This window comes from Trachemys scripta, chromosome 7, assembly GCF_013100865.1.
Source record: "Trachemys scripta elegans isolate TJP31775 chromosome 7, CAS_Tse_1.0, whole genome shotgun sequence".
Classification (NCBI taxonomy): Eukaryota; Metazoa; Chordata; order Testudines; family Emydidae; genus Trachemys; species Trachemys scripta.
In genome coordinates this window covers 121233352-121243967 of record NC_048304.1, presented here as the reverse complement: position 1 = coordinate 121243967, position 10616 = coordinate 121233352, and the positions used below count along the sequence as shown (strand labels likewise).

General features: G+C 44.5%; 1 protein-coding gene across 1 annotated transcript in view; it reads right to left on the bottom strand.

Moving 5' to 3' along the window:
- Nucleotides 1-2946: 2946 nt before the first annotated feature.
- The window catches only part of CFAP43 (cilia and flagella associated protein 43), a 92947-nt gene continuing 85277 nt past the window's right edge, over nt 2947-10616 (bottom strand). Inside the window, exons 34-39 of the mRNA XM_034776918.1 lie at nt 9859-9971; nt 9024-9186; nt 6998-7162; nt 5306-5386; nt 5049-5202; nt 2947-4493 (exon numbers count right to left, since the gene is read on the bottom strand). Coding sequence (XP_034632809.1) covers nt 4321-4493; nt 5049-5202; nt 5306-5386; nt 6998-7162; nt 9024-9186; nt 9859-9971 — 849 coding nt within the window. The 3' untranslated portion in view covers nt 2947-4320. The remainder of the gene's footprint in view (nt 4494-5048; nt 5203-5305; nt 5387-6997; nt 7163-9023; nt 9187-9858; nt 9972-10616) is intronic.

Below are 10616 nucleotides of genomic sequence, written 5' to 3'. Positions count from 1 at the left end.
TTTGTGAACAATGAACATAGTCTTTCTCTGTGAACAAGACCGTGCACAGCACCTATCACATGCGCACTCAGGTCGAATTTTCAGCCTTCGCATTCAGTGCCTGGGCTCTTGCAGTGCAGATCACACAAGCGGGGCAGGACAGCGGAATTCGGGTAGCAGGCTGACATGGTAGCCGTAGACTTTTGGCTGCTTAAAGCTTAAATTATAGCAGTGCCCTCCTTTCAGGTTGAAAGCAATGCTCCTATCGTTGGCCAGTTCCTGCTGCCGCCAATCCGGCAAGCATGAACTCTGCCCCTGTCCCACCCCCTCACCGCTGTTCCCGGGAAAGATCCCTGTATGCTGCCCCTCTCCCGCCTCCACCGCGTGGCTGTAAACAGCCGGTGACAGTTCTGTAAAGGAACAGGCAAGCAGTCCCAATAGTAACATTCCCCTAATTCTAAGCAGGTCACCATGAGCGACATCACTCTTGCATCTGAAGAAGTGAGGTTCTTACCCACGAAAGCTTATGCTCCCTATACTTCAGTTAGTCTCTAAGGTGCCACAGGACCCTCTGTTGCTTTTTACAGATTCAGACTAACACGGCTACCCCTCTGATACTAGAAGAAAAAAAAACATGTAAAAAAGCCTTTCCTTTCTTCCATGTATTATTTACTTTCCATAACTATATAAATAATAAAATTATATATTATGTACATTGCGTCATATATGCTGTTGATCGGTTATTAATGAGCTCCATTTCACATGTGTGGGTCCCCGCCACTCCCTGGGGGTGTCCTAGGGTGACCAGATGTCCCGATTTTATAGGGACAGTCCCAATTTTTGGGTCTTTTTCTTATATAGGCTCCTATTACCCCCCCACCCCTGTTCTGGTTTTTTACACTTGCTGTCTGGTCACCCTAGTGGTGTGCACATGTGTGAGTCCCAGCTGCTCCCTGCCCCCCTCATTGAAGCAGATGTGCAGGGTTCCTGCCCTGGGAACTGCAGGGCATCAGTGGACATGGGGCTGGCTGGAGGCAGGGCAGGGGCTGGCTGGAGGTAGGGCAAGGGATGCGGGGCTGGCTGGAGACGGGGGTATGGGGTGGGCTGGCTGGCTTCAGGCAGGGCCGCAGGGGGGTGCGGCAGGGGTTGACTGAGCTGGAGACAGGAGTGCGGGACTGGCTGGCTTCAGGCAGGGGTGTGTGGCAGGGGTTTGCTGGAGACAGGGCAGGAGGTGTGGGGCTGGGGCATATGTGGGACTGGCTGGCTGTGGGCAGGGCAGGGGGTGCAGTAGAGGCAGCTGGAGCCCCAGGCCCTTTAAAGCCCCCTGGGGAAGTCGGGCCACCCCGGCATGCCGTACCGGGGCTTGGGCATGGGGCCTGATTCAGGGGACTCGGTTGAATCGGCCTAAAGCTGACACCACCCCCCCCCCCCACACACACCCTCTCTCTCTCTGTCTGCCCCCCCCCCCCCCCCCCCCGGCCTTTTCCGGCTGCCCACAGACAGTTCAAACCCCACCTCATCACTACGGAGGCCGCCCTGGGAGCAACCAGCGCAGTAGCCACCCTACCCCCAACCGAAGAGGGGGTTTGGGGGGTCTCGGCCCAGTCCCCCCCAGCTGCGGCTCGAGCCCAGGCCGGGCGCCCCTCCCTTCGCTCGCTTACTGGCTCTGCCTTGTGCCCAGCGCTTCCCGCCTCAGCAGGCCCCGGAAGTGACGCACCCGCTGTACGCCTGGTGGGGGGAGCGGGAGATGGAGACACATGCACGCATGTGCGCGCTTCTGGCCATTCGGGCGGTTGGAGCGCAGGGGCCCCCGGCGTCTGGGCGGTCGGCACGCAGCACGCGCATGCGGGGCTGTGGAGTTGCCCCCCACCAGGCAGGGGACAAAGCCAGCAGCCGCGCTTCTCACCGGCCGGGGCTGTGAGGTTGCTGCTCTTCCCCCCCACAACCCTGGCAGGGGGCGAACCTGGCAGCTGCGCTTCTGACTGGCCAGCCGGAGCGCTGCGCGCACGCACGGGACTGTGAGGTTGGCCTTCCCTTCCCTCTCCCCTTTTCCCTCCCCCCGGCAGGGGGCGAACCCAGCAGCCGTGCTTCTTGCCGGCCAGCTGGTCAGAGCGCGGTGTGCACGCGCGGGGCTGTGAGGTTGGCCCCGTCCCCTCCCCGCGGCAGGGGGCAAACCTGGCAGCCGTGCTTCTCAGCGGCCGGAGCGCGGTACGTGCGGGCGGGGCTGTGAGGTCGGCTCAGCCCCCCGGGCAAGGGGTGAAGCCGGCAGCTCCCCCCGCCACTTGCTCGCGGGCCGCACAGTGAGCCCCCGCGGGCCGCATGTTGTGCAGGCCTGATCTAATGTAAATTTATAAGAACCCCAACTGCCCCACACGCCTCCAGAGTGCACCAATTCATTGTACATGTACAGATTCCTAATCTGGTGTAACTTTGTTTTATTGTACATATGACAATTTATACTCCCTTCCTCAACTCTAAGACACTTCTGATGTACCTGTAGGGAAATCAGGAAAAATCTGAGTTTAGAAGTAGTATATTTTCGTTTTGCTGTTCCAGATTACCACGCTCCTGTCTATCAGGTGGCACGAGACCCAAATTCTGCAGCAAAGCCCTCTTGGGTGGAAGGTAGAGGGTGAATTTTACTGCTAAGTAGGAATTTATATAAGAAGTGTTTATTATTAAATCATTTGATAATCTGTGTGGTTACTAAAATGAAGAAGGGGCTGATACAGTGGCTCGGGTAAGAAGATGGGGCATCCAGAAGGGAGTAGCTGCCCTCCTAGGGCTCTTCGGTTCTGCTAGATTGGAATTCAACCCTCCCTCCTGATGAGGACTTGGTACGAGGTAAGAAATCTGGGAAGAACCATGGAGGGGTAATTAGAGTAATTATAAATCATAGTTAAAATGATAAAGCAATAAACAGAAGTCAAATCTAGAAGGAAGCAGTAACAGCAATCAAGAAGTTTTGATAACAACTGTAGTATTTGCTAAACAAAAGTATTAATGCTGTTAGTGATGTCACCTTGGAATGGAGCTCCGACTTGAGGCATATTTCCTAGGAAAGATGAAAGAAGAAAATTTAGAACAGGTGTGGGGGGAAACTGTAATGGCAGGAAATTCCTGTGCAGGTCCATCTTAGACCACATGGTAGAATTTATTAAAGGTTCCTCTTTTCTTTATCCGCTTCCCATCTCTTTGGGGAGAGAAGTGGTCTCAGAAGAAATCTTATGCCAACACATCTGAAGTTGGACTCCACTAGCAGGGCATATAATAGAAACTGTTTAAGAAGAGTCCGGTAGGGTAGTTCTAATAAGGCTTATTCAATCTAAGGACTGTTAGATTTTATTCCACTTCACTGTATTTTTAAAAAAAATCTAAGAGCAGAAATAAGATGAAACTAATAATGGTTTAAAAATGAAAAGATGTTCAACTCTTTAGGATTCAAAATTATTAACAGTGGGTATAGACTTAAATTGTATCTTCCAGAATTTAAAACCGTTTTGAAAACCAGTGCATACTTCACTTATCAAGCCTTCCAAGTTCAGCATTGTGTATCATGTCAATTAGCACAATTGAAAAAAACACGTAAAAACAGTGCTGAGAGCATTTTCCTGTGATGTAAACTGACGTTGACCTGTGTGTGATGGCATCAACTAATGAGGTAAAATATGGGATCCTGAACTCAAGACTTGGGAGTTAAATGAAGCAGGAGCGTTGTGGGGTTTTTCTTTTAATTATAATATAATCAATGAGCAGGGGGTTGAACTAGATGATCTGAGGTCCCTTCCAACCCTGATATTCTATGATTGTAAGGTAAAGGGCACCTGATGCTGCCTGTCATCATGGTATCATGAAGCAATGATGATGAACTGTTTTATTTTAAATCAGTATATTTGTGGTTTCATTCAACACATATACTAGTAATTGATTTTTAACAAAACTATTTTTAGTTATACTACTTGGCAATTTTGCCCCATATTTTTTTCCTAAGTAAATACAATTCAGCGTTTTCTGAATTGCTTCCATTCTTCGGCATCATAGGAACGTGCATTGCAGACCACAGAATACACAAGGTGACTGTGTTGTTCAAAATAGCTATTTCTATAGTAATAAACATGCGTCTGTCAATAAGCTATGAAATCATAAATTGCAGTTTTACAACAGGCACACCAAAATTGGGTAGAAACTGTACAAAATAGCTTTCATACTCAGTCTAGTAAAATATTTTAGAATAGTAAATGAAGAAATCAATTCTTTTGTAGAGAGATGTATCTACGGTAAGCAAAGGAGATAAGCAACGATGAACTCGTATGCGTTTATGTTGGTGGAAGTACCCTTCTGCTAATATTCCATTTCAAAAAGGGCGGGAAATGTTCTCATTCTCAGCCTTTCAACTTCTGCCTGAAGAACTGAAATCTCTTGGGCCTGTTCTTTTGCAAGATCCACTAGCTGTCGTCGCTGCACAATATCCTGGTAATGCTCCTTTGCGGCTTTTTCAGAAACCAGCTGTGTGTCTGTGCAAAGCAAAATATCAGAAATAGTTCATATCAGAGAAAATATCTATTGTTGTAGGCCCTGCCCCAGGGTGTATCTTATTTCAGTGACAAGGCTAAACTTTCAAAAGAGCTCACACTTGGGGACAATTTTTGCTCTTGCAACGTATTACTACTTCTGTTTTGCTCAGGCACAAATGGTGAGAGGAGGAGGGATGAATTTATTTTTTAGAGAGGACAAAGGCATTGTACCAAAGTCTCTGCTGATGCAAATGGGAATAGTTTTATGACTTCAATGGAGTTTCACCAAGTTATACTAGCAACCATTAATTAACTTGAGTTACAACAGGAGCAAAAATCTCAAGTCTAGGCATATCCTTAGTGTCTGATGGATATTGAAAGTGCTCTCTTAGGCAGGGCAATACCATCTGTGTATATGTAACGTAACAAAAATCTGCTGCTGGCAGTGTTTTGTCCCTATAGTGCTGCTGATGGAAAGAACTGACCAGCTTTGGAGATGTATTTTATGAATGGCTTTTACTTGTGACCTAAAGCATGCTACAGAAGGTGACTCACCAGCTGCTTCAAAGATATGCCGCCTTTCTGAAACAGACACAAGTATTTCTTGCAGCTCCTGGCTGAGTTTGTAGTTTGCTTGTTCCTTTAAACAGATACGCTTCTCCAGATCTTTAAATACTTTCTGATAGTTCTTCACATTCTTCTTGTGCAGCTGTCCATTTCCAGTTGAATAAAGCAAATATGCGACTTTATTAAAGCTGCTTGTGCCTGCCCACCCCCAGGAACTCAATAGGTACAACACATTTAGGATTTACCTTATCCATCACACCAAGCGTCTGCTCCATTACTGAAACCTGTTGGGTGATGTGGCTGTCATAGTTTAGTATGCGTAGGAACTGCAGAATAAAAAGAGAAATCAGACTACTAGGTATCTGAGTGTTTTTCAACCATTTCAAGATCCTAGGTTGGCAGTCAAGCTCTATGAAACTTAGAAAAAACATTTGTTTTAATCTTGCGTAGCACAAAGCATTTCTAGAAACCATAAAATGAACATTTCTTAGATGCTGCTTGAGAACATTCTATTCAAGCATTCATGTATTCATTTATTAGCATTATTAACTCTAATACACTCAGTATTTTAAGAGATTACAGATTTTGAGAGCTGCTTCTAACAACAGAGTAGAGATCTTAAAAGAAAGTCCCATGGTTTTGGTGACTAAGGCGCTGGAGGTTATGCTCTACATAGCAAAGGCACACTTTTACCATCCCTTCTCCCAGTGACAGAACCAGACTGCCTAAATCCATTTACATTGTATTAATGAGATGTGATATACTCCCCAAGCCACGTTCATGGGGGAGAATGCAAAATGTTTCTGCCTAATCTAGCTAGACAGAGACTGATGTCCCACAGAGCCCATAAGCATGGTTCTAACAGATGGTACCTTTTGAGAAGGTATGCTTTTTCTTTATGAAGTGACCCCCTTATAGTTCTGAATTTTATTGTTACTTTACTTTCACAGTATTTTCTAGATAATTTATTAAAATATTTCTCTGGGAGACCCAATAGGTAGCATATTGTTTGCATTTTGATTATCAATATCTATTAGCCAAGATGGTGTCCCTAGCCTCTGCGAGAAGCTGGGAATGAGCAACGGGGGATGGATCACTTGATGATTCCCTGTTCTGTTCATTCCCTCTGGGGCACCTGGCATTGGCCACTGTCAGAAGACAGGATACTGGGCTAGATGGACCTTTGGTCTGACCCAGTATGGCCGTTCTTATATTCTTAGGAAAGTAAGTGGGGGGGTTAGGGTAGCACTGATAGCAGTGCTGCAAGAGGCTCCCTGCATGGCTGAGGGGCCCAAGACACCCAAGTGAAGGGGAGGCTGTGGTCCCGGTCCAGCAGAGCAGAGACCCCCAGCCAGGTCCAGGGGACAGTCCTGCATACTCCACTTAGGGTGACCAGACAGCAAGTGTGAAAAATCTGCACAGGGACTGGGAGGTAATAGGAGCCTATATAAGAAAAAGACCCAAAAATCGGGACTGTCCCTATAAAATCGGGACATCTGGTCACCCTAACTCCACTGCTGAGTAATTGAGTGGGCCTGTGACAGCACAGCTGCAGAGGGCTCCCTGCATGGCCACGGGGTCAGTGACCGCAGAACCCTGTGGGAGCGAGGTCCAGGGGAGTCTGCACTTGCCGACTGTTATTGATGGATTTTTTTTGAGAGCGGGGGTTCTCTTTCTGAGTGTCAGGTGAAATTGACATTTTTCACTGACTAATGATTTTAATTGTATCTTCCCAAGCCTAGTTACACCTGTACAACTCCAAAGACTTCAGAGTTACACAAATGTCAAAGCAAAATTTAGTCCTTAAGGTTAAATTGCTGTTCTAGCTTGGGCTAGGTTTCCCTGTAGATGTAGGACAATTGAAGAATACAAATAATGCTACAAACATGGACAGCAGCTTTTCTCCAGATAAAAATCTCAATTTCAGAGTTACTTACTAGCTGGCGATCTCTTGAAACATGCAGATTTTGAATATCCCGAGCCCTCTGGTTTAGATCTTCCATCAGCATCTTCATTTTTTTATGTTCCCATTCCAGCTGAAATATCCCTTTAGAGAAGTCTTTACTTTCCACCATGCTAGCAATTTTCTTTTCTCCTTGAGCCTGAAAAAGAGATTAATTTTAGCATAATTTATGGATTATGGAATAATTCTTTGCTGTAACAGGATGGACAGGACTCCCAATTTCTAATTTCAGTAATTTTAATGTGCCACACTGCAATTCTTTTCAGAGGCTGGTGTCCAGACAGACTTCATGTCAAAAAAGCTAACAATGTTAGAAACCCTCAGGAAAGGAATAGATAAGACAGAAAATATCATAATGCTACTATATAAATCCCTGGTATGCCCACACCTTGAATACTACATGCAGTTCTCGTTGCTCCATCTCAAAAACATACTAGAATTAGAAAAGGTACAGAGAAGGGGAACAACGACTAAGGGTATAGAACAGCTTCGTATGAGGAGAGATTAAAAAGTCTGGCACTTTTCAGCTTGGAAAAGAGATGAATAAGGGGGGATACGATCGAGGTTTGTAATATCATGAATGGTGTGGACGAAATGAATAAGGAAGTGATATTTGTCCATCATATACTACAAGAACTGGGGTTCCCCAATGAAATTAATAGGCAGCAGGTTTAAAACAAAAAAAAGGAAGTACTTCTTCACACAATGCACAGTCAACCTGTGGAACTCATTGCCAGGGGATGTTGTGGAGGCCAAAACTCATAACTGGGTTAAAAAAAGAATTAGATAAGTTCCTGGAGGATAGGTCCATCAATGGCTATTAGCCAAGATGGTCAGGGATGCAACCCTATACTCTGGGTGTCCCTAGCCTCCGAGTGCCAGAAGCTGGGAGTTGATGATGGGACGGATCACTTGATGATTGCCTTGTTCTGCTCATTCCCTCTGAAGCATGTGGCTTTGGCCAGAAGTCAGAAGAGAGGATACTGGGCTAGATGGACCATTGGTCTGACCCAGTTTGGCCATTCTTATGTTCTTTTTTATGGCACTTGTTGTCTTTTGGTGACACTTTAAATTAACGATACTGCTTAAGCCTTGTATCCCAGATGAGGGTGAAACAAACTGCAGTCAATACCTGTCTGTTCTCCCACCTTATATAGGTGCTACGGCCCAGGTTTTTAAAGGTATTAGGCATTGCTGAGCACAGCCTTGCAATACACCTAACTAATTTAGGAGCCTGTCAGTCTCAAAGGTGATTTGGGCACCTAAATCCCATCAACTGTCAATGGAATTTTAGCTCTTAAGTGCCTAAATCCTTTTTGGAAATGACATTGAGGCTCCTAAATCAGGTAGGCATTGCAACGGTGAGCATAGCAATGCTTAAATACCTTTAAAAACATGGGCCTAAGCATCTTCCCTCTACAATATTTGAACTTCTCCCAGTGTCAGGTATTTTGCAGTTACCACTGAAGGTTGTATGCGGTAGAAATTAAAAACAAGTTTTTATGCAGCTGGGATGGCAAGAAAATAACCTTTACGGTGAGTATGAAAAATAAAATGTGCCCTGTATGATCCCACAATTTCACCTTTATATTAAAGGAGAATCACTGAATTTTTGGAAGTTTCACTGTAACCCAACATTCAGTTACCTGACATGACTGCACAACTGGGGAATGTAGGCGTGGTATATAGGATATTAATTCTCTACATACACCATGTACAGAATGGACATAGTGCTTAAAGATGCTGCCTTTCCACTGATCAGGATGTCATTGATCAGTGCTCAGGATAGTAGCCTTTATATTAGAGATGTTACAGAACTCATCATAGCTTCAAGGACCTTCCAAAACGAAGATGACAACTGAGCTCAATGGTATATGGTAGTGCATTAAAAGAGATTAAATCATGTATTACAGCCATGTCAAACTAGATAAAAGCTGCTGTCTCCAAAGGAAAATCCATTCATTTAAAGCCCTTAATTTCCTCCCGAAAATGTAAATTACCCGGATTGTGCAATTCAGTTCTTCAATAACACTCTTGTGAAGGAGAATAGCGTCAGTATAATCTGGTATTAGCTCAGCAGCACTCTCCAATTCCACCTGTCCTTGTTTAAGCAGAAATTGGACAGTCAAATCCAGTTGAAACCTCATCTTCTCCTCTCGTAGCCTAAAATTGCAGAGAAGCAATAGCAGTTTTTAGTGATTGATAAAATGCTTGTATTTTACATCTCTATGATCAGAGGGTAACAGAAAGATTAGGAAATCATCTGAAAACCAAAAAGGGTCACTCTAATTTTCATAATTCTTTGTGTTTGCTCATGACCAAATGCATGTTTCAGCAAGGGTTTTCTCCCTCACACCCTGTTTTCTCTTATTTGTTCCTACAGTGAGTGCTTCTTTCCATACAAACTGCGTTTTGTCTTCCCTGCCAGGTCAAGCAGAATTTAAAAGGGAGAAAGCCCCTACTGAACAAACAAAAACTTTATCAATAATTGTAAAGGAATCACAGAAACCTCCCCCACCCTAGTCAAGTACATTTCTTTTTGTATAAACTATCTTCTTGGAGTTTGTTCCCAAATAACACTCCCATCTAAAAGGTGGTGAGAACCAGATGGTGTGGTAGTAGCTGATAGAATAAGAAAAATACGGCATTACACGTTTGAAACTCTCATTGAAGTCAACGCTCTTTCAGAATTGGGCTCTACGTCTCTTAGATGAGTCTTAGAGAAAAGTGTGATACAGTACAGAACTGTACACTTCTCACTAGCCTTTTAATTCTGTGTCAGCAGAGTGCTAAAGTGTAGATGAATGTGAATGTAAGAATAATAAGCAAAATTACATATTGAGTTCATTTAAAATTTTTTCAATGTCCATCCTTATCTTCTCATCATCATCCATCCTTTTCTGGAGAAAGGCCTGCATCTCCGCTAGCGTCAGGGCTTTCCGTTTCACCTAAGCAAACAACATCACAACGACTTGAACACACTGAACTTTGCAAATGTAGAAGAAAACCTTTAATGGTAGACAGACTTTTGCTCATTCTTCACAAGAACAGATTTTTAAGAGCTGGATGAGGGAGCAAGCTACCTTCCTGACTCCCATTAAAGTCCATGCAAGTCCACAGTTTTAGTCCTTACCTGCTCTTTGAAAGTTTACCCTTTACTGATGCATATTTTGTTCCTTTGAAAGGAAGGTCTCATTTCCTTCTCACTTCAGCAAAGCAAAGTGAATCTTAGCTACATCTTTGGATATTTAAGGTTTACATAATGGTGACATTAACCTCAATTAATAGTGTAACAGGGCTTTCTATCAACATGTTATTAGGATTTGCTCTTGATGCTCTAGGAAGGAAGAAGTGTTCATCAGGATAGACAAATGCAGCAGATGTACATGTAAGTTACAGATGCAGAATGGTATAAAATGCCTTGATGATTTGCTTTTGTTTTGGTGGGGATGGGGAAGAAGAATGAGAAGGGATCCTTTGAGACAGCTCCTACTTCCCACTTACTTTCTTTAGAGGAGAGCAGGATGTGGCTTCCTCGGAAGCCATTCATACTGCTCTGTATCTGCTGGAAGAGGGAGCTTTGCTAAAGAGTG